Below are 23342 nucleotides of genomic sequence, written 5' to 3' on the forward strand. Positions count from 1 at the left end.
TGCTCGTGTGACCAAATATCGGAATCAGAATTGACTCCACACACGCGTGTGGAATCCAGCGTAATCTCAGCGTTTCATCTGACAAACTTCAGACTCAACACCTCTCTGTGCTAGTCCGTGCAGCCTCCCCCAACGCCCATCTTAACACTTTCCAGGACCGCGGTGGGCGGATCCGGCTGACCCCGCCCCTCCGGGCGAGACAGACGGGAGCTGGCCCCGCCTACGCCCAGCCAGCCCCAGCCCCGCCCTCGGGTCCTAACGCGAGGACCCCCCTCGGGCTGTCCGCGGCGCGCCGGACTCGGGCAACGTCGTGGCTAATCAAGACAGTCCTCCTCCAACCCCTGTTTGCGCTGAGGCTTGGCTCTCGGGTCGCAGTAATTCAGCCGCGGGCCGAGCCTCGCCGTTTGTCGAGGAGCAGTCGCGATAGGCGGTGAGGAAGGCTGCCCCGAGCGGCGGCAGAGGCTCCAGTCCGGCTCCAGCATGGCGGCGGCGGTGCTAGCCGCGCGCTGCCTCCCTGGACTGTGTGGGGTGCAGGCGGGTGAGCGCCGGGAGGCCGGGGACGGGGTTTCGGAGCGGGGCGGTTGCAGGGGCCCCCGGTTCCTGGGAAGGGGAGGGAAGCGAGAGAGCCCCCGGCTCCTCAGACCGGGCTGCCATCCCGCCGAGCCCGCTGTGTGACCTTGCGCGCATCCTCTCCCTCTCTAGGCTACGCGGCCCTTGCCTGTAAAATGAAGGTAAAGTGGACACCCTTCACCAGGTTTCCTTTGTGCGTGCTCGGCGCAGGGGAGTGGGAATTGGCGGGCGTCGCCTTCCCGGCGACCGCGACCCACAGGTTTCTTTGCTGATGTCGACGTGGGGCTCTAGGCAGGGGCCCGCCAGCGAGGCTGCAGGAACACAGACGCCCGCCCTCCGGCTGGAGTCGGGTGGGAAGAGTGTCGGTTTCCGTTGGTAACGGACGGCATGGTTGGAACATCAGTGCCTTTGGCTGTCACCCTCCTGCCCGCCACGCAGGGGGCAGGGGGCGTGCAGCCCGGGGAAGGGCAGTCTGTGCGTAACTGACCTCCAGGACCCGCTTCGTGATCATCCGTGCCTTCCCTGTTCCATTTTACCCTAGGCCCACGATCCGGCTTTCTGGAATTCTGGAATCCAAAGACCTCCCCCTCCTCTCCGAAAACCAGAAAGTCCCTTTCTGTAACTGACTTGTGGCGGCATTGGACAGTGTTCAGCTCTTTTTTTTTTTTTTTTTTCAGATTTATTTATTTATTTGAAAGGCAGAGTAACACAGAGAGAGATGGAAATGTAGAGACAGAGAGAGGTCTTCCATCCGCTGGGTCACTGCGCAATCAGCCGCAATGGCCGGAGGTGCACCAATCTGGAGCCAGGAGCCAGGAGCTTCCTCCTGGTCTCCCATGCTGGTGCAGGGCCCCAAGGACTTGGGCCATCTTCCACTGCTTTCCCAGACCATAGCAGAGAGCTGGATGGGAAGAGGAGAAGCCGGGACTCGAACCAGCGTCCACATTGGATGCAGGCCCTGCAGGCTGTGGCTTTACTGCTACGTCACAGCAGCGGCCCCTCGGCTCAGGTTTTTTAGAGTATATTCACAGAGCTGTGCAGTCGGTGGCCCAAGTGCAGAACATTTTCACCCCACCCCCCCAAGGAAAATGTGTACCTCGTGCATCACCTGGCGGCCCCTTGTTGCCCCCAGTTCTAGGCAACCACCCATCGACTGTTTATACGTAGCTCCCTGGTTGTTCTAGACATCTTATGTAAATGAAGTCTTTTTTTTTTTTTTTTTTTTTGACAGGCAGAGTGGACAGTGAGAGAGAGAGACAGAGAGAAAGGTCTTCCTTTGCCGTTGGTTCACCCTCCAATGGCCGCCGCGCTGTGGCCGGCGCACCGTGCTGATCCGATGGCAGGAGCCAGGAGCCAGGTGCTTTTCCTGGTCTCCCATGGGGTGCAGGGCCCAAGCACTTGGGGTAAATGAAGTCTTGTAACATTCGTTCTTCAGTGGCGGACTTCCCTGTTTCCAAGTTTCATCTGTGCCCGGGTAGCGTGTGTTAGTACTTAATTCCTTTCCAGGATCAAGTGACTCTGTCCGTAGGAACATACCACCTTCGTTTATCCATTCATCGGCACTTGAGCACCCGGGTTGTGTCCACCTACTGGCGATCGTGCCTACTATTGCTGTAAGCATCTGTGTGCCATGCCTTGTTGCGTGTGTATGTTTTCTTGTGTAGATTCCTAGGAGTGGAATTGTTGGGTCAAATCGTAACTCCGTGTTTACCTTCTTGAGGTACCACGAGGCTGTTTTCCCAAGTGCCAGACATGCCCCCAACAACGTCTGGGGGCTCCGATTTCTTTACCAACACTTGTTGTTTTCTGCGCTTTTGAGTATAGCCGTCCTGGTGGATACGGAGGATCAGTATGCCAGTTTGATTTGCGTTTTTCTGGTGGAAAAGGAGCAGATTTTCACGTGTTTATTTGTCCCTTGTGTGTGTGTGGAGAAATGTCTACTCAAATTTTTACCCATTTTAGAATGCGTTGTGAAACTGTAACAGTTCTGGCCGGCGCTGCGGCTCACTAGGCTAATCCTCTGCCTTGCGGCGCCGGCACACCGGGTTCTAGTCCCGGTCGGGGCGCCGGATTCTGTCCCAGTTGCCCCTCTTCCAGGCCAGCTCTCTGCTGTGGCCCAGAAAGGCAGTGGAGGATGGCCCAAGTCCTTGGGCCCTGCACCCCATGGGAGACCAGGAGAAGCACCTGGCTCCTGCCATCGGATCAGCGTGGCGCGCCGGCTGCCGCGGCCATTGGAGGGTAAACCAACGGCAAAAGGAAGACCTTTCTCTCTGTCTCTCTCTCTCACTGTCCACTCTGCCTGTCAAAAAATAAAAAATTAAAAATAAAAAAAAGAAACTGTAACAGTTCTTTGTATTTTTTAGATCGGTTTCCTTATCAGATACATGATATGCAAACTTTCTGTCTCAGAGGGAGAAAGGAGTATTGCAGGATCAGGAAGCTGTCCCCAGGAGGTGACAGTTCACACAAGAGCCTGGCAGAGACGCAAAAGTGCCAAGAGCAGAGTGGGTTTGAGACTACACTTCCGGCCTGGCTTGTAGAGAGAGTGGTGAGGAGAGACATGAGACAGGAGGCTGGTGTGGGTGCTTGGGGCTGTGTAGCCATTGCAGGTTGCGCCAACGAGGGTTGACTTTGTTCAGCAGCCAGTAGGGAGCCCAAGAGTGATCTATCAGAGCTTGAAGTGACCAAGCTGTTGTTACAGGAAGGTGGCAGGTTAGAGGGGGAGAGCTGGAAAGCAGGTGGAAGACCAGTTAGGAGGCTGATGCCACCGTGCGGCTGAGAGGGGAGGCCTGTGCCCTGCGCGGGGAGCATGCAGGCTGTAAGCCAGGGTGAGCTGCTGGATGGGCTGGTGTTTGAGGAGGCGCTGTAGGCCTTGGTAACTGGTTGGATGTGGGGGTGAAGGGAGAGGATGGGGTGTGATGCCGGGTACTTGGCCAGTAGTCGTGGCGCCCAGAAGTCACTCACTTGGCATGCTTCCTGTATTCTGTCCTTACTAATCTTGTGGGTTACAGTTTAAAAGCTTTCTTTTTCCTCATGTAGAAATGTATCTTTAAAATGTTTTCCTTTCAATTTACAGGTCTTCTGTGGTCCAGGCAGCTTTCCCTAAACACCTTTCCAGCAGCTTCTGTTTTGGCGTGGAAGACTGCTCTCAGCAATGGTGAGGCTCGTTTCTCCAACTGCCTTTTCTCCTAAGATCCTGGGTGAGCGTGGTTTCCGTAGTTTTTAAACATGTAGGTGAATGAAGCGCATTGCTTGTAGTGGAGGGGTCTGGAGTCCCGAGTGTTTTTCAGGCATTTTGTGATCAGTTGTTAGAGTTCCAGGCTCTCGCCGCTGCAGCAGTCCCGTCTGTGAGGAGGAAAGCGCGCTGTCCTGGTCGGTCCTCACGGCCGTTTATCCGAGGGAGTCTCTTCCTGCGTGGGGGAAGCGTATCTTCAGTGACTTGGTCAGGATCACACGGGATGGGACCTGAGCTGGTGGTAGCTGCACGTCCCACAGGCCTAGGCCTCGAGCCCCCCAAGTGTGGGCCCCTCGCTCTCCACAGAGTCGGAGCCAGCCCCTGCTGAGCCGAGGCTGTGCTGTGGTCACTCAGTCTTGCCTCTTCCACGCGGAGCAGAGTCGGAACCTCATGTGTCCCTGAGTCCGGAGCTCTTCGAGGGCTGGGCTTTGTTCACCCCCAGAGCGCCTTTCCATCAGGCGCGTGTGACTGAGAGATGCCGGCAGGCCTGTGGGTTGGTCCGTTCACACCCGAGTTGCTCACCCTGCCCTGTACTGTGAGGCAGGCGTTGTCTCCATCTGAGCTGCTGTGGGGCCTAGAGGAGAGTGTGTAGGATGGCCGAAAGGAGCCCCTGATGGAGGGACTAGCCCCGGAGAGGGCCCTGGCGCCCGCTTGGTGGTGACGACAGTCTGCAGCTGGGCTTCAGAAAGTGACTTAGCGCCAGCAGCTGTCACCTCCTGTGAAAGTCACACGGAGTTTATGTAAAGTCACTGGGAGCAGCAGTGTATTGAAGTGGGTATTTCTCAACTCAGGTTAATTTCTCTCTGCTTTTAACAACTGGATCTCTATAGGCTAAAATGTTATTAACTGGGGCTGGCACTATGGCGTAGCTGGTAAAGCCTCTGCCTGCAGTACCGCCATCCCACATGGGCTCCGGTTTGAGTCCCGGCTGTTCCACTTCCAATCCAGCTCTCTGCTATGGCCTGGGAAAGCAGTAGAAGATGGCCCAAGGGCTTGGGCTCCTGCACCCACATGGGAGACCTGGAAGAAGCTCCTGGCTTCGGATCAGCCCAGCTCCGGCCGTTGCAGCCATTTGGGAAGTGAACCAGCGTATGGAAGAAAAGCAGTATTTTCTAACTACTTTTTTTTTTTTTTTTTCTTTTTTTTACTGGCAGAGTTAGACAGTGAGAGAGACAGAGAGAAAGGTCTTCCATTGGTTCACCCCCCCCAAATGGTCGCTGCGGCTGGTGCGCTGCGCCGATCTGAAGCCAGGAGCCAGGTGCCTCCTCCTGGTCTCCCATGTGAGTGCAGGGCCCAAGCACTTGGGCCATCCTCCACTGCCTTCCCGGGCTACAGCAGAGAGCTGGACTGGAAGAGGAGTAACCGGGACAGAATCCGGCGCCCACATGGGATGCCGGCACTACAGGTGGAAGATTACCTAGTGAGCTGCGGCGCTGGCTACTTTTTTTTTTTTATTTTAAAGATTTATTTATTTGAAAGGCAGAGTTAGAAAGAAGGAGAAACAGAGAGAGAGAGAGATCCTCCATCCGCTGCTTCACTCCCTAAATGGCTGCAAGCTAGGAGCTTCTTCCATGTCTCCCACGTGGGTGCAGGGGCCTCGAGATTTGGATCATCTTGGCAGCTTTCTTAGGCATATTAGCAGGGAGCTGGACTGGAAGTTGAGCAGCTGCCAGCCAGTGCAGTCTGCGGCTTCAACTGCTGCGCCACAGCGCCGGCCCCTCTAACTACTTTCTATTGAGTAATTTATTAAGTGAGCTAATAGGTTCAGAGGACCTCAGTGTGTCATCTGAGCTCTGCCTCCATGCACTTGAGTAGTTCATCTGGAGTTGAAATTGGTGTTTCAGTCCCATCCACTAAGTAGTCTCAGACCCTGGGCCAGTCCCTAGCTTCATGGGCCTATGTGCTTCTTTTGTGAAACAAAAGGGTGTCATTAAGTGATCTTTAGAGATTAAAAAGATCATTTCTTTATCTTTTTCAGTATCTCTATGCAATGTAGCTGTTTTGATAAATTAGTGCAACCTTTTCTCCCTAATACCCAAATTGTTTCTGATTGCCATTGAAGATCGAGGAGCAGCTGTTGCTGTCTTCTTAACTTTACTTAGACTTGAACATAACTGTAGTTCCTGAGTAAGCTTTCTTCTCCCAAGAGCTATCTTCACCCCTTCGTCACTTCTCCGTAGCCTCCGGCCACCTGGCCAGATGCAGAGTTGGGGAGGGCGTGCTGTTCTTGTCGGACTGCTCCCGTGTCCTGGCATCTGCCTGTTGCACTCCCCTACCTCTTCCTCACAGGACACCCCCACCGTGGGATTGATCACGTGCCTGCTTCCAGCATATGGCTGCTTTTAAAAGTCACGTGTGCATGTCTGGTGAAAAGAATTCCAAAAACCAGAAAAATGCAAGCTCCTCAATGACAGCCTTAAATGCATATTTTGTTCGTACAGGCATCCACTGTTACCAGTTTCTTGTATGTACTCCTGGAGTTAGTCTATGAACTATACTCCTACCTCCTGTTCTGTTTTTTAATCATAAAAAATGGGGTACTCCGTTCACTGTTGTGCGCTTTGCTCTCACTTTGTGCCTCTAACCTGGTCATTTGCAGACAGCAGAGGGCGCTGTTTGCCCAGAGTGGCCTGTGCAGAAACCGTGGTGTGGATGTCGTCTTCACAGACAGCTGTGTCTATTATGTGGAGGCACTACAGCTTCTCTGGGATGGGATTTGTGTTGTTATCAGTCACAAGTTTGCTTTAGTTTCAAAAGAAAGACTGTCCTGATTCTTAAAAGTGCAGGGTGTTGGTGACTTGTTTTTGTTGGTGATGCTTGGTGCTGGCAGTTTCTCCACCGCCGTGGCGTGCATGCGTCAGCAGCTGTGCTCCATCTGCCCACAGGCCCGGTGTCGTCGCGGGGAAGCAGAGACAGCCGTGGAGACGCCAGCCTGAGCCTCGCGCTGCAGACACAGTGCTGGATTTCTTCTCCCAGTGCCTGGACGGGCCAGCAGCACAGAGCCTACAGCTTCTTCACCAAATGTACGTAGAATGGCCACGATCTTCCCGCTTCAGGAAGCAGGAAAAGAAAAGGTGTTTTTGTCTCTGAGTTTTTCTTCTTCTTTCATAAATGAATTAGTATTTTAGTGATTAGTTTATGATGAACCATTAAAGATATTGCTAGAAATAAGCCACATGCTACCAGTTGCACTTGAAGAGCACTGGTTTACTTTGATCCGCTCACTGGGCACCTAAGCGTGGCCCAGATCCCCTGCTGTTTTAGATTCACACCCAGAATGTACCCATGCGCTGGTTGGTTGTGCCTTAGTTGAGCTGGCCTTGAAATTTGGATTGAAGTCACAATTCAGCATTAGGGAGATGAAAAGAAATTAGGACTATAGAGATAGTTCATGATCATTTCAGATTATTCAGTAAATATAGAAAAAAAATGAAAACAATCCCCTTTATTCCTACAGGTGAAATACCGGGTTTGCTCTGTTTCTTACGCAGCAGTGTCCTGTGTATTTCTCCGTGGCCTTCTAAGCAGTACTTAGGCAGTGCCACGGTCCATACATAATATAAAAGACAAAAAGTACATACAAATATGAACCAGTAGACCCCTAAGTACTCATTTAAAAAAAAAAAAAGATTTATTTATTTGAGATGTAGAGTTACAGAGAGAGGGAGATACAGAGAAAGGTCTTTCATCTGCTTGCTCATTCCCCAAATGGCCGCAAAGGTTGGAGCTGGGTTGATCCAAAGCCAGGAGCAAGGAGCTTCTTCTGGGTCTCCTACATGGTGCAGGGGCCCAAGTACTTGGGCTATCCTCCGCTGCTTTTCAAGGCCATAGCAGAGGGCTGGATCAGAAGTGGAGCAGCTGGGACTCAAACCAGCACCCATATGGGATGGTGGCACTGTAGGTGGCAGCTTTACCCATTACGCTACAGTGTTGGCCCCCTAAATACTCATTTCTACCCAGATACTGGGTAGACTTTGACTAGAGTTCAAGGTGAATTGAATGTCTTGTGTTGAAGTAAACATAATTCAAGCATTTACAGAATATAGCAAACGGTCTAAATCCTTAAGATATCTGGGATCAGACTAAAATGTTGCCTTGCATGTGGACTTTGAAAGCTGTATTTAGGAAGGTTAGTTACTGATTATCTCAATGGGGGCAAAGAGGACAGGGAAGAGACCTGCATCAGTTAAAATGCCAGGAAAACAAATCTACTGGTAAGAGAGTAGGATTTAGTTGTTGGTCGTCTCTTGTGGGGGAAAGTAATGGGATTTTCTGCCCCGGCGTTCCAAGTGTAACCGTGCGGTACATGCAGACATTGATTCAGTCTTGCTTTCATTCCCTCAGCGATGTGGGGAAGCTGGCCTCTCTGGCTTTGTCGTTCAACAGAAGATCATAGACCATTGCTCAAAAACTATAGCATTTGTAAAAGGCCTGCTTCATTACAGTGACAGCAGACGAGCTATGGAAAGGTGCTTTAGCAGAGACTGGCGCTGGAGCAAGAAAAGGAAGAGGCAAAAGAACAAAGAGAAAGAGAAGAAAGGATTTGAACAGGGGTCAGATCATTGGTGAAGGTAAAGTTATTTATAAGAAGTTACAGTGCTTTTGAAAATCTTCCCCCCTAACTTCCTTTTTAGGGATGTTTTACAAACTAGAAGCATCAAAACATTTCTCATGGAGAACTTTAGAGTCTCGCTGGATGGCTTACTCATTGCCTTGGGGATTCTGGGGAGGAAAATCCCATAGAAAGGGATTCATCCAGTTATTCAGTGAATTTTAAGTGTCCCTGTGTGGAATTTCTTTTGTCAATTGCTGTCTTCCAAGAGTTTAGAATTCATGCTGGAAGATGAAATAAATGGAGAGTTGGCAAATTTTCTCTGCAAAGGAAAGATAGTAAATATTTCAGCTTTGTGAGTCTAATGATCTCTTTTGCTACTATTCATCCTTGCTGTGACAGCACAAAGACAGCCATAGCCAAAACAGCAGTTTCCAATAAAACTTCATTTATAAAAACAAGTGGCCTGGAGGCCTTGGTTTGCCAGCCCCTACAACACGACTGTTTATACGTGTGCTTTCTGAGGAATACACATCATGTTGTGTGCTTGATCTGCTCCATGTTGTGCTGTGGTTGTTGACACGTCATCCTCCGCGGTAGCAGTCTTCCCGGAACAAAGCACCTTGTACTGAACTTCCTAGTGTTGGTGTCTACACGGATGTTTATGAATTACCCGCATCTTTTGAGTTAGAAAAACCATGTGGGTATACTTTATCTGAAGAAAATGCAAAGATTACAGAGAAGCCTAAAATCTCCTCAATTCCTTTCTGTCTCCCCCACTCCCATTCTCCTGAGGAAACCCCTGGCCTTTTTTGTTTTTTCCATCAGTATTTATAATGCTTTTATATGCATTAAATACACCAAAAGAAATAGGACTTTCCCCCTTTTCTAAAAATCATAAGTTGTATCATATGGTGTATGCTGGCTTGCAGTTTACTTTTTTTGCTCAGGATCAGATCTTGGAAATTACTTCGCAGCTCTCCAGAGCTTTCTTGTTCTTTTGATTTTGTACACAAAGTTCATTCCTCATTGTTCATGTAACCATTCCCCTTTCGATGGAGAATTAGAGTGCTTGCATTTTTGGCCTTTATAAATAATGTTTCCATGGACTTCCTGTCGGCACACAGGGGCCTTGTACTTACCTGTGAGTGTTTCTCTAGGTAATGCTGTGAAGTGGAGTTACTAGCTTGTGTGGTTGGTGCATTTAACATTGTTTTGGATAGTGCCGAATGACCTGGCATCAAATTAGCTTGAGCTCGAGCTCACCAGCCGTGTTTTGTTGTCTATGTATGATATTGCCTGGCATTTTAACACGTAAAAAATGCCTTTAGAAATTCTTACTTATGTATGTTGTTAAACCCTTAGGACGTTCTGGCTTCCTGTGGCCTGGTCTGAATGTGCCTCTTATGAAAAATGGAGCAGTGCAGACCATTACCCAGAGAAGCAAGGAAGAGCAGGCGAAGGTGGAGGCCGACATGATCCAGCAGAGAGAAGAGTGGGACCGGAAGAGGAAGACGAAGGTTAAACGGGAGCGAGGATGGAGCGGCAACACGTGGGGAGGCGTCAGTCTTGGGCCCCCTGACCCTGGTCCCAACGGAGGTAGCAGAGTTCTGGTTTTGCTTGCCTTTGTGACAGAGTACTTGTGGTTCAGAATTCCCTTGAAATGATCTTATTTGCTTCTCTGTTTAAATTACCTTTTTCCAAAAGATGATCTGTGTATCTTTGAGATAATTCACCACGGTATTATCTCCGTGGCACCTTATGGAATGCTGGAGGCTCATGACCGAGTAGTCTCCCAAAAGGTTGGCAGACACTGGGTTCCCAAGGTCTTTATCATGTGGCTTCCCGGAGCCTTACATGTGGTAACGCACATTACGGGTCTGGAGGAGCTGCCTGTGGATGCAGCTTTCCCAACACAGTTGGCTGCAGGGGTCCCTCTGGACTCTCAGGGCTTGCGAATGCTGCCTGCAGTAACAAAAGTCAGCAAACCTGATAGCTCTCGTTAAGCCTCATAAAAGTGCACGTGAAACCAAGAGTGGTGATCTTTAAGCCAAATAAAAGTTTTCCTCCCTTTTGAGTGTGTTAAAAAGTAAAGGTCATCTGGAAAGCCCATTCTTACGAATGAGTAGAAGAAGGGACAGCAGTTTGGCTTCCAGAGGAAGGGAGAGGTGGAGACAACAAGATGCAGGTGAGCGGGTCCAGCCTGGCAGAGGGCGAGGCCGCCCGGGCCTAGGAGCAGAGTTAGCAGAGGCAGGGTGCAGGTTCCTGCGAGCCTGTGTCTGCAGGAAACAGGTGGCTGTCGTGTGGTGCCTGGTGGAGAAGCTGGAGTCACCGCTGTGAGAGAGAGGGCATTGGTGACGTTGGCCCCTAGAAAGTTCTGTGGTGTGGAGGTGAGGGAGCTGGCAGGCTTCAGAATTACACAGAGGGGAAGGAGCTGGGCAGAGCTTAGAGCAAAAACTGACCCTGGGTGAATCCTTGTTGACGCTGACTGATGGGTACAGAAACTTTGATTCTGTTGTCCTATTTTTGTACAATTGAGATTGTCTGTGATAAAAAGCTTTAAAAAATAAAAGAAAATGGGCCGGCACCGTGGCTCACTAGGCTAATCCTCCGCCTAGCGGCGCCGGCACACCAAGTTCTAGTCCTGGTCGGGGCGCCAGATTCTGTCCCGGTTGCCCCTCTTCCAGGCCAGCCCTCTGCTGTGGTCAGGGAGTGCAGTGGAGGATGGCCCAGGTGCTTGGGCCCTGCACCCCATGGGGAGACCAGGAAAAGCACCTGGCTCCTGGCTCCTGCCATCGGATCAGCGCGGTGCGCCGGCCGCAGCGCGCCGGCCGCGGCGGCCATTGGAGGGTGAACCAACGGCAAAAGGAAGACCTTTCTCTCTGTCTCTCTCTCTCTCTCACTATCCACTCTGCCTGTCAAAAAAATAAAAATAAAAAAATAAAAAAAATAAATAAATAAAAGAAAATGAAATAGCTGCTGTGGTGAGCGGAGAGAGACCCAGTAAAAGAACAGAAAAGCCAGCAGACAGTGGGGAGGCCCCGGTGGAACTGGACACCATGAATTTGTGTGGCCCAAGTGTGTGCTGTGTTTCACTTCTTCAGCTGCCCCCAGCAGCCAGGCGTGGCCAGAGAGCTGCTTGGATTCCAGGCTGGATAGTGCAGTGGCGGGAGGGAGGTGTGAGGAAGCTGAGGAGACTGGCAGGCTTTGGTGGGACTGTAGGACTCTGGTGCCTTGGCTGAGTGTGAGAGGCTATGAGGACCCCCAGGGACCAGAGGGAAAACAGTGGCCAGGGACTATCGCCTCGGCAGCCCAAGAGAGCGAGCGCTCGGGTGGCAGGCAGGTCCGGCACGGCTGGCAGTAGCTGAGCTTATGAATTTACTGGCAGAGCAGTCTCAGTAATGATGGGGTCCAGGGTGTGGCGTTGAGAGTGGCACCCAGAGATCTGAGCCCCTCACTTGGAGGTCTGTGACGGCACGTGTGTTGGAAAATGCCTTCATTTGTTGGTGATGCGGATACCTTTATCTGTGTGCTTGTTTCTTCTCTCCCTGCAGAAACGTATGAAGATTTTGATACCCGGGTACTGGAGGTAGGCATGCTGAATTAAATAACTGCTTAAGCCTTTGGAGAGGCAGGGGTGGGGTTGAGGGGTAGGGCAGTATCTCTGGGGACAGGCCTTTGATGCATAACTATTTCCAAGGCCCAGAGCCGATTTCTATAAGGGAATAATGAAACTAATTTTAGTTATTGATATTGACTGTTATAACTGCTGCCCTTTTTAAAATTAAACTTTTTTTAAAGACCTGTATATTTTATTTGAAAGGCAGAATGACAGGGAGGGAGGGAGGGAGAGAGAGAGAAGGACCAAGACCCATCTACCTACCTTCTGTCCACTGGGTCACTCCCCAGATGGCTGCAATGAACAAGTCTGGTCTAGGCTGAAGCCAGGAGCCTGGAACGCCATCTGGGTTTCCCATGTGGGTGGCAGGGGCCCACGCACTCGGGCCATCTTCTGCTTTCCCAGGCACATTAGCAGGGAGCTGGATGGGAAGCAGAGCAGCCAGGACTCCAGTGTGGGATACTGGCATTGCAGGCTGCAGCTTAACCCCACTGCACCACAGTGCTGGCCCCCACTGCTGCCTTTTCCAGCGGAACTGCCAACTTGAGGTCTGATGGCAAGGTGACCCCAGTGTAAGGCGCATAGCAAATTTGGAGATTATGGTTAAACTTCTTTGTTCCCAAAGCTCAAGTAGCATTAGCAGTCTGTGAATTGTAAGCTAAATGTATTTAGGGAGCAGAGATTGGGAAGAGTAGGAGCAGCGGTAGGAAGCTCAGTGTTATGGTGACTGTTCAGTTCCTGATGGGGCAGGGCTCGCGGGCTGCTTGCAGACCCTCAAAACTGGCTCCCTGTCTTCAGTCTTTTTAGGGCATTTCCTAAAACAGTCAACTTCCTCTTGAGCTGGTGCTGCGTGCTTAAACTGTTAAATGCCTGTGGGATATTGAATTTGTGATATCAGGCCTTGCTTAATTCAATATCATTGCATTATAGAATTTAAAGTATGTGTCCTTTTACATCATTGGTATCCTAGCTTATAGGTTTTGGAAGTTAATCCCTTTGAAGAATTTTTACACATGTGAGTGATTTCCTGTGCGATTATCCACGGGAGTGGACTCAAGCTCCCTGTTCCCTTAACCCCATTTTATGGGAGAGGGGCCGCCGAGAGCCAGAGAGCTGGCTGCTGCGTGAGCTGTGCTACTAGCAGCCTCATAGCTCCTGCCTTACAACAGCCAGGAAGCTCGGATTTTCCTCTCGTTCATACAGAGCGGATACTTGAGATTTTCTGTTCTCAGTTGAGCCTCCTTAACAGAGGTGCAATTCTGTATAATTATTTCTATAGACTGTATTTCATCTTTTCCAGGATGCCCAGTTTTTCATAATTTTCACATCTCTGATACTGGAACATGTCTTTTCAGTAATAAATGGTGTCAGAGTTCAGTCAGCACCTGTTTTCTTCCTTGAGGTACCTTCATAAAGATAACATATATTGAGTTGTATAGTTCCACATTCCTTGTGAGGTTATCTCAGTTGAATCTTCTAATAACTCTGTGAAATAGGAAGAGAAAGTCTTTTTCACATTATTGCTGAAGAAGCAGTCTGGGGGAGGCTTCCTTTGGACCAAGTTTATTGTTTGTACTCACGGAATTGGAGGGTAATTGCCAAGTCGCTCTGTGTGTGTGTGTGTGTGTGTGTGTGTGTGTGTATGTGTGCGAGAGAGAGAGAATAAGCTAGGTCCCTCCAGTTGCCTCCGTCAGAGCTTTATGAAGGTGTGATGGTGAAGAGACATTTTGTCTTTTAGGTAAGGAACGTTTTTAATATGACGGCAAAGGAAGGAAGGAGGAAGTCCGTCCGGGTGCTGGTCGCTGTGGGGAATGGAAAGGGGGCTGCAGGTGAGGGTGTGATGGTACATGGGCTGTGGGGGTGCTGGGGCAGGGAGGACAAGGACACGTAGCCCTGGGGAGCCCCTGAGTTCCTGCTGCTGCCCGGACTTTTTCTTCTGATTAAACCTTTTTGTGGTTTAACCTATGGTAAGCTGTGGAATCCCTTAGAAAGGACAAAAATCCTCCTACATTCACTTGGAACAGGCAGGCAGAGAGGGCTCCCATCCACTGCTTTGCTCCCTGTGCCTGCAGCAGCTGGGGCTAGAGCCCAGAACAGTCCACATCTCCCATGTGAGTGACAGGAACCCAGTCGCTTGAGCCGTCACCTGCTCCTCCATGGTCTGCTTCATCAGGAAGCTGGAGCCGGGAATCAGAGCCAGCAGTCTCCAGTCTAGGACACAGGTGTCTTAACCAGCTTTCTGACCACTCCAGGGATGGGGAACCCCGTTTCTGCCAAGGTCGTCTTGGGTATTTATAACATCATTCACAGGCCATACAGAATTATCAACTTAAAAATTAGCCTGCTATAGATGAACTGAATTTTGAGTCCTGCCTGCGGTTGCCTTGGTAGGGCCAGATGCAATGATTTTGCAGGCTCTATAGGCCTGTGGGCCAGAAGTTCCCCCCCCTGCACTAGGCCAGATGCCTGCCCCAACACTGGATTTTTTAAAAGGCTTGAGACACTATTGTATTATGAACACTAGAGAAAAATTAGGGGATAAAACACTAAGTATTCAATAGATTTGTGGTTAAAAAATAGTATAGCCATTCAGTGTAATAATATTCTATAGCTTTCAAAGAACTGTGGAAAATTACAGTACTGCTTTGTCAGCATATATGCTAAAATGAGAAAATTACTTACAAAATCATGCTAAGTAAAAAAAAAAAAAAAAAAAAAAGAAAGAGGGAGACCTTTAAGTAAGCCTGCACACAATCCCAGTTTTTAGAAGATGTGTTTCTTTCATTGTGAGAGTCTGGGCACCATTTTACAAGCAAGTATTGTACCTTCATTGGTTTTGGATGGCCATTTTTTGGTAGGAAGTAGATACATGAAGTGCTATGAAACATTGTAGGAGCTGAAACTTGGGCTGTGGTAAAAGGCACATTCCATGCTAACTTGGTCTCCCTTCTCATGCTTTTGCTATTTGTTTTAAAGGTTTTGCTGTTGGGAAAGCCACTGAACGAATAGATGCTTTCAGAAAAGTAGGTACATTCTTCCTTTGTGGGCACCCAGTGAAAGATCAACAAGCTATGTGCTAGACACCATGGGAATTGCAGAAAAATCGTTATTTGTCCCACAACTTTCCCATGAGGCTTGCTGGCAAAGATTATCTCATAAAAAGCTGTTTCAGAAATACCTGTTTTCTTTTGCATCATTTTTTATCAGATTTGTGATTATGTACTAAATTTATGAGACAGTTGTGTATATTTAATACTGACCGCATGTTCATGCATACTAAGGAATTGTTCATTTTTAAGGTGTGATTGTGATATTGTGGTTACCTTTTTTTAATAACTTTATCTTTTAGAAGTATATATTAAAATCTTTGCATAGGTGAACTATATTTTATAAAAAGTACTTTGGAATCTGTGAAAATGGCAATTTCGACAAGAGATTTAAGCATCTATTTTCCTTCTTTCTTTCAGGCTAAAAACAAAGCAATTCACTATTTGCATTACATAGAACGATACGAAGACCATACAAGTGAGTGTTAGTCTTTTTTTCTTTTCTTTTCTTTTCTTTTTTTAAGGATACATTTATTTATTTGAAAGTTAGAGAAAGAGAGGGAGATACAGAGAGAGGTCTTCTATCTGCTGGCTCACTCCCAAGTGGCCACAATAGCCATCTCTGAGCCAGGCCAATAGCTTCATCCAGGTCTCCCACATGGTTGGCAGGGGTCCAGGAACCTGGGCCATCTCCCACTGCTTTTTCCAGGCCATTACCGGGGAGCTGGATAGGAAGTGGAGCAGCCAGAACACAAACCTGCACCCACAAAAGCATCACAGGCAGCAGCTTAACCCACTCTGCCACAGTGCCAGTTCCCCTGTCTTTTAAAAATCTGCAGGATTTTACTTGCAAAAGTAAATATGTGTGGCAATATATCTCTATGGGTTTGTTTGTGCTTCTGTGTTACTGCATTCTTAGAAATATGTGACAAGCTGGAAACAAACTACAGCTGGGGAGTTACGAAATGAGTGTGTGGGAGCATGCCATTCTTCTTGGCTGCTGAGGATAGCATGTGTTGCCATTTTTTATATTTGCACGGGCATCAAAGCCGCACACTTAATCTGTCTTGTGTTTATGTTTTCTCCCTCCAGTATTCCATGACATTTCTTTAAGATTTAAAAGGACACATATCAGGATGAAGAAACAACCCAGAGGTAATGTGAAAAGCTCATGACTATTTGTTGAAGATAGAGTAGAGAACTTGTAGCAATTCCATCCTCGCCTCCCGCCTCCGTTTTTGCTCACCTTCACTTAAACTCATCCTGCAAACACTGAAATGAAAAGTCCCAAGTTAAGCTTCAGAGGGATGAGGCCCCTGGGGAAGTACGAAATGGTCGTGCCACGCAGGCTCCCGTGGGCACAAGCGCTTTCAGGTGGTTCCAGGTGGGAGGAGCAGAGTGTGATGGGGAACAGCCGCCGAGGAGTTCTTCCCAGAGCGTTCACTGACGCCGTCAGACGGCTCATGCTTATAGCTTACTCAGTACCAGCCACTCAGTGCTCATCACCAAGTATCGCTGGACAGCAGGCGAGCAGAGGGGCCCTTCCTGTCTGGTGGACGAGTAGAGACAGGGCTCAGGGTCACAGGGCTGTGGCATTCATGCCCAGTGGACTCTGGGTATAGGATTCTTAAATGTTCTGACTTCATAGAACTTTAAAATTCAAATGCCTGATACAAGCCAGCCATTTTGTCACCAGAAAAAGTATTGAGTTGAGCAGTTAGACATCAGTCTTAGACCTGTGCTTCCCACATGGTATCTGGGAGCCAGCGTGCCCACTGAGCACTTCAAATGTGCTATTGAGAGATATGCATAAGCATCAAATGCACATAAGATTTCAAAGACTTAGTGTGAAAAGAGAACATAAAATATCTAAGAAATATTATTAAATTGAGTACATTTTTAAAAGTGGACCTGTTAGCTTGATAAAATCTATTACTAAAATTAATTTTACTTTAATTTTTAAAAAATACATTCATGAGAGCAATTTTAAATTGCATACAAATATAGAGCTACCATTTATGGCTCACTTCATATATCTGTTGGACAGTGTTCATTTGCACTGAATGATATCTGAATGATTTTTGAACATCTGTAATTTTAATTTAATTGCAGGAGGTACCTTTTTGATCTATCATCTAATCAGAGTTGCATTTTTCAGGTTTATAGTTTAAAGCATTACTTGTGTATTGGGGTTGAATATCCTGATTTTGAAGCTTAAGCAGACATTTATAGACATTTTCTATATAAATATACAAGTAGACGTTTTCTGAGCCCTGTTCCTGTGCCTTTCAGTGAGGAGATAATAATTCTTCAAAAAGGGTGCCAAGTGGGAGATGCAAAAAACATTGTGTGTCTTGGTAAACACACGATGTCTCGATTGCACTGCTGTACCCTGTGACTCTCCTGAGGGAGTGAGGGAGTGTGACATTCCCAGATGTCCCACCATGGAACGCTTCTTCCGTGGGTACCAGACCATATTCACTTTCTCACACAGCACTGCAGTGTGTCTCCTGTACAAGCCCACACACGTGCCTTTTGTTTAACAAGAGTTCTTCTACGTAGTCCCTGCCTGTATGTTAATGACCATAGGACCAGGGTCACTGTTATATGGCTCTTTGTGTATGTGCCAAACAGCAGCCACCATTCACAAGAGTCTCCCGCCGTCTGGTGCCTGGTATTATACATACTTTCCCTTCACGCTTACAACAGCTTTGCCAAGAAGGGGTTACAGGAGGGCGTCTTGCCCAGGGTCATCCAGTGAGCAGCAGAAGAGAAGAGCTGCCTCCCGGGTCCTTCCAAAATCTGCCCTACACCCCTTTCTTGTGGGTCTCTCTCGGTGTGTGTGCAGCTGTGCACGTCTGCACACGGATGCATGTGTTCACACATGGACTCAGCTCTGTATGTGGGTAACTGCACACAGAAGAACAAGAAATGCCATTGTTAATTGCCTTTAGCTCTACTCTGAAGTCCCTAGTACTTGATCCGGCATAGCTATGGAGTCTCCAGTTAATTGGCTTTCAAATAGAAGGGACAGGTGTGGGTGAGAATATGGTATATACTTGTATCCATACAAGTGCTTTTACACACAGATACTGAGTGATGAAGAATAATAGATCTGAGCTGGTGCCGCGGCTCAATAGGCTAATCCTCCGCCTTGCGGCGCCGGCACACTGGGTTCTAGTCCCGGTTGGGGCGCTGGATTCTGTCCCAGTTGCCCGTCTTCCAGGCCAGCTCCCTGCTGTGGCCAGGGAGTGCAGTGGAGGATGGCCCAAGTCCTTGGGCCCTGCACCCCATGGGAGACCAGGATAAGTACCTGGCTCCTGCCATCGGATCAGCGCGGTGCGCCGGCCGCAGCGCGCCGGCCACGGTGGCCATTGGAGGGTGAACTAACGGCAAAGGAAGACCTTTCTCTCTGTCTCTCTCTCTCACTGTCTACTCTGCCTGTCAAAAAAAAAAAAAAAAAAAAAAAAAGGAATAATAGATCTGCTGAGTTTCATATCTGGCAAATGAAAATGTTAGAATCTGAACCTGGGGGGCTGGCGCTGTGGCATAGCAAGTAAAGCTGCCGTCTGCAGTGCTGGCATCCCATGTGGACACTGGTTCGGGTCCCGGCTGCTCCTCTTCAGTCTGGCTCTCTGCTGTGGCCTGGGAAAGCAGTGGATGATGGCCCGGGTCCTCAGGCCCCTGCACCCACGTGGGAGATCAGGAAGAAGCTCCTGACTCTTGGCTTCCGATCGGCGCATCTCCGGCCAGTGCGGCCATCTGGGCAGTGAACTGGCAGATGGAGAACCCCTCTCTCTGCCTCTGCCTCTCTGTGACTCTGACTTTCAAGTAAACAAGTAAAAATTAAGAAAAAAAAAAAAAAAAGACTGACCCTGGGGCCTCTTGCTCTCCCTCCCTCCCTGCCATGTTGGCAGAGATTGAGCTAGGCTCTGGGGATGAGCTAGGGCTCTGGCCCTCAGGGAGCCTAGCTTTTTTTTTTTTTTTTTATTTATTTATTTATTTATTTATTTTTTTAATTTTTTTTTGACAGGCAGAGTGGACAGTGAGAGAGAGAGAGAGAAAGGTCTTCCTTTGCCGTTGGTTCACCCTCCAATGGCCGCCGCGGCCGGCGCGCTGCGGCCGGCGCACCGCTCTGATCCGATGGCAGGAGCCAGGAGCCAGGTGCTTTTCCTGGTCTCCCATGGGGTGCAGGGCCCAAGCACCTGGGCCATCCTCCACTGCACTCCCGGGCCACAGCAGAGAGCTGGCCTGGAAGAGGGGCAACCGGGACAGAATCCGGCGCCCCGACCGGGACTAGAACCTGGTGTGCTGGCGCCGCTAGGCGGAGGATTAGCCTAGTGGGCCACGGCGCCGGCCTAAGGGAGCCTAGCTTTTACAGAGGAGATGCCACTCTGGGGTGGAGAAATGCGAATGAGACCTACAAGGTGAGAGACAGCCAAAAAGCTGAGGGAAGTCTCAAACACAGAAGGCCAGCAGGAAGAGGGAGGTCCAGGAGGTGGGCAGGATTCAGGAGTGGAGGGTTTAATTCAGAGAACAGTGAGAATGGAGGGCTTCAGTGGGGAGCAGAGTGCTTGGTATATGTTTTTAAAGCTCTTCTGGAGAGGGAATTCCAGGGGTTCAAGAGCAGGACAGCTGGCTGGAGAAGAGACCATCCACATGGTAGAGTCAGCAAGGAGAGGAGCAGGACAGGCCGCAGCTGGGAGAGAATCCAGGAGAGGGGGTGTTACTGAAACCAGGAGCGTTTTCCGGGGGAGGAGGTGGACATCCCTGGAGTACAGACCAGCAGTCAAGGAGGGAGCACAGGTGTCCCTGCATCCTCAGGTGCCAGGGATTTTCAGGATCTGCTATGCCTGGGTACAGCCCTATTTTTTTTTTTTTTAAGCTAAATGTGTTCAAGAGAATATCTGTATTATCTGTTTGATCCCTATAGCATTCCATTTTAATAAGTTGTCAAAGGTCACGCTCTGGGAAGTGGTGAAGCCAGAAGGTGAACTGGTTTCCCTAACCCAGAGTGGAAGCCACGTGGAAGCCAGTGGTGGGTGTCTCACTTGGTTCTCCCCCTTTTCCAGGGTACGGCCTCCGCTGCCACAGGGCCATCATCACCATCTGCCGGCTCATTGGCATTAAAGACATGTATGCCAAGGTCTCCGGGTCCGTCAACATGCTCAACCTCACCCGGGGCCTCTTCCAGGGGCTCTCCCGCCAGGTAACCTTGGCCCAGGGTCTGAAACAAGTGTGGCTGTGGTATGTGTTGAGACCCCCGTGTTGCCGAGCCCCCTGCAGGACAGGGCCTTCTTTGCCCTCTGAGGTTGCATCCAGTTCGTCTCATCCCCTGAAGAGTTAGTTAATGAAACCGGTACTCTGTGCGTGTTTGAAGCTTCAAAGTTTAATATTTTAAAGTTTTTTAAAAATTTATTTGAAAGGCAGAGAGAGAAAGATCTCCCCTCACTGGTTCACTCCCCAGACGCCTACAACAACCATAGCCGGGCCAGTCCAGAGCTGGGAGCCAGGGACTCAACCCAGTTCTCCTATGTGGGTGGAAGAGACTTGCTGCCTCCCAGGGTGCACGTGAGCAGGAAGTTGGAATCCGAGTGGAGCAGGGTCTTGAACGCAGACACTCTGATGTGGAATGTGGGCTTCAAACATCTGCCCCACAAAATTCAGGATTTTTTAAAAGCTGCTTGTTCCAGTCTGCTGCTTCACAGAAAGAACACATACTGTGGCAGAGCTCCAGCAGTATGGAAACGTAAAGCAGGAAGAGACAGGCCCTTCCTACTGCAGCCCTTTCAGTCGGGGCGAGGGGAAAGCCTCAGGGCACCTGCACACCAGGAGCGGGACCAGCTCACATCTGAGTCGGTAGCGAGCTGTGAACATTGAATGTGCCACGTTGTCTCCCCTAACGGGGGAGCCCGGGGCTGCTGGCCAGCTTGCCCACCTCAGGCTGGGCCTGGCGCACGGTCAGTCGGTGGCAGAGCGAAGGGCGGTGACTAGCCCCTTCCTGAGCAGCCGTCCCGCCTGCCCTGCTCCTTGAGGTCTTCCCCAGGCTGCCTGACGTGTGCAGAGTGTGATGGCTGCTTTTGAATGAAATGATGCCAGGAAAAATTTTACTACATGTCTCTGTCTAAAATAGAAAAATTCAAGAAAATACTATCTAAAACATCCTTCAAAGCACTTCTAAATTCAAGCTTGTTGTTAGAGTTCTGACTGATATATACGGCTGTTTAGTTAGTACGTAGTTATGATACAGCAGACGTGTTTTATGTGTTTGCTTTTTGGTTTGCTTTTGGTTGCTGCTTTGAGCCTTTTGATGTAACTACCGTGTATCGTCTCTTCTGAAATGCCCCGGTGCTGTGTGAGTGCTTGGCTTAGTGGTAGAGTTGCTGCCGGGGGTGCCATAGCCCATGTCAGTGCCTGGTTTGCGTTCTGGCTTCTTCACTTCTGATCACGTGTCCTGCATCCTGCTAACGCACATCCTGGGGGGCAGGAGATGATCGTTCAAGTTCTTGGGTGCCTGCCACCACATGGGAGACCCAGATTGAGTTCTGGGCTCCCGGCTTCAGCCTGGCCAAGCCCTAGCTGTTCTGGGTATTTGGGGAGTAAGACAGCAGACAGAAGATCTCTCTTCATCTGTCTCTATGTTTTACTCTCTCTGTCCTTCAAGAAAGATGAATACAATTTTTTTAAAGTTGCATATTTAATATGTCACTCAAAAAAAAACTACCAATTTAAGTGACATGCCTTTGTAAGATTGATTTAAATAAATATTTTGTTTATGAAGTGCTCATCTCTTTTCTGACGTTAAACATATAGTAGAATAGTATAAATTAACCATAAGTTCTGGAAAATTGGGATTGAATATCTCAGGTCCTTTGGTACTGGGAATAGACTGTCTTCTACATATTGCCTGTTTCCAGACGCCTTCTCTCTGCAGTCCCCATGGCCCCTCACCCAGTCACGTCCTGGTGTGTTTCGCCTCACCACTCCTACTCAGGCTCAGCTATTTTGAGCCAGATCTCAGATGTCCTTCTATTTCATGCACAGGTACTTCAGTGTGTATTGGTGAAAGATAAAGGTTACAAGGCACCCCCACGGTACTGTTACCATGCCAAAAATAGGTAACAGTAACTCAGTGTCACTGACTGTCTTATCAGTGTTTATGCAAACGATCTACTTATCAGATTTAAAAAACTTTTTTCTACACTATTTGAATCAGGTTGCGGCAAAGGTAAATACGTTTAAGCTTTTGCTTTTTTTTAGGTCTCTTGATCTGTGGTTTCCCTTCTTATTTTCCTTGCAATTTTTTAAATTGAAAAAAATCGGGTGGTTTATCCCAGCATGGTGCTGACTGAATGCCTGCAGCGCCCCCAGTGTCTTCTCTCTCTGTTTCTGTGTCAGTTGGTGGGTAGGTCTGAGGGCGTGGTGAAGGTAGATCTAGGGGCTTGGTGACATTCAAGCTCACTTTTGGACATAGCATGGCACGTAGTTAGGAGTTTGGAAGTCGAGAAATCAGAGACCCAGGGCTTCGTCCATCCCAGGAGTGGGATGGGGAGGTAGGGCCGAGGTGATTCCACCCATAGCAGTTACCGTGGTTGAGCCGCAGTGTGTGTCGGCGTCAGCTGAAGTGGTATTGAGATTCCCACAGGCTCTTCTCACCCTTACTGCTCATTCCCCCTGGCTGATTGAAGTTGCAGCTCTTCAGTGTGGACGTACTTCCTAGACCTAACTGGCGTTCTCAATTCGATCTTGCCTAGGAAACCCATCAACAGCTGGCTGATAAGAAGGGTCTGCACGTTGTGGAGTTCCGGGAAGAATGTGGCCCTCTGCCCATTGTGGTCGCCTCCCCACAGGGGGCCTTGAGAAAGGATCCAGAGCCCGAGGATGAGGTTCCAGACATCAAACTGGACTGGCAAGAAGTGAAGGCCGCACAGGGACTGAAGCGCTCTGTGTGGGCGAATTTAAAGCGAGCTGCCACCTAGCCTTCCTCCTGGCCTTGTGTGCCGGCGCCAGTGCAGAGACTCAGCCTCTCACCCCTTGGCGGGGGGGGGAGGGGATTGCTTTACCTTAACTCCTCTGTTGAAAATAAATGTCTTTGGCTTGTGGTATATGCTAGTCAGTGTGATGGGAACTTTACATGCATATCTCAGTTGAAAACTACTTTAAATGTTCACTTAAACTAGCAAATTAGGGCTAATGGTCTGGCCATTCAATAATAATATATATCATATTATTTGCAATAATAATTACAGCTTGTGTACATATATATATATATAAGTACCAACTCATCCAAAATGAATAAATATTTGCTGCATTTTACAG

General features: G+C 49.1%; 1 protein-coding gene across 1 annotated transcript; it reads left to right on the top strand.

The window, feature by feature from the left end:
• The first annotated feature begins 275 nt into the window (after nt 1-275).
• On the top strand, nt 276-23128 carry MRPS5 (mitochondrial ribosomal protein S5). The gene is made up of 12 exons (XM_002709581.5): nt 276-538; nt 3647-3727; nt 6691-6828; nt 8251-8376; nt 9723-9956; nt 11912-11946; nt 13715-13805; nt 14953-14999; nt 15444-15501; nt 16116-16178; nt 20096-20232; nt 22778-23128. Exons 1-12 carry the CDS (start codon nt 481-483, stop codon nt 23000-23002), a joined length of 1293 nt encoding a protein of 430 aa, XP_002709627.2. The 5' UTR covers nt 276-480; the 3' UTR covers nt 23003-23128.
• The last annotated feature ends 214 nt before the right edge of the window (nt 23129-23342 follow it).

The sequence above is a fragment of the Oryctolagus cuniculus genome, chromosome 2 (genome assembly GCF_964237555.1).
Source record: "Oryctolagus cuniculus chromosome 2, mOryCun1.1, whole genome shotgun sequence".
NCBI lineage: Eukaryota > Metazoa > Chordata > Mammalia > Lagomorpha > Leporidae > Oryctolagus > Oryctolagus cuniculus.

Coding starts and splice junctions, on each gene's coding strand:
- MRPS5 (XM_002709581.5), top strand. CDS start 481: ATGGCGGCGGCGGTGCTAGCCGCGCGCTGCCTCCCTGGACTGTGTGGG. Junction 8,377..9,722: donor GGGTCAGATCATTGGTGAAG/GTAAAGTTATTT, acceptor TTAAACCCTTAG/GACGTTCTGGCTTCCTGTGG. Junction 15,502..16,115: donor ACGATACGAAGACCATACAA/GTGAGTGTTAGT, acceptor TTCTCCCTCCAG/TATTCCATGACATTTCTTTA.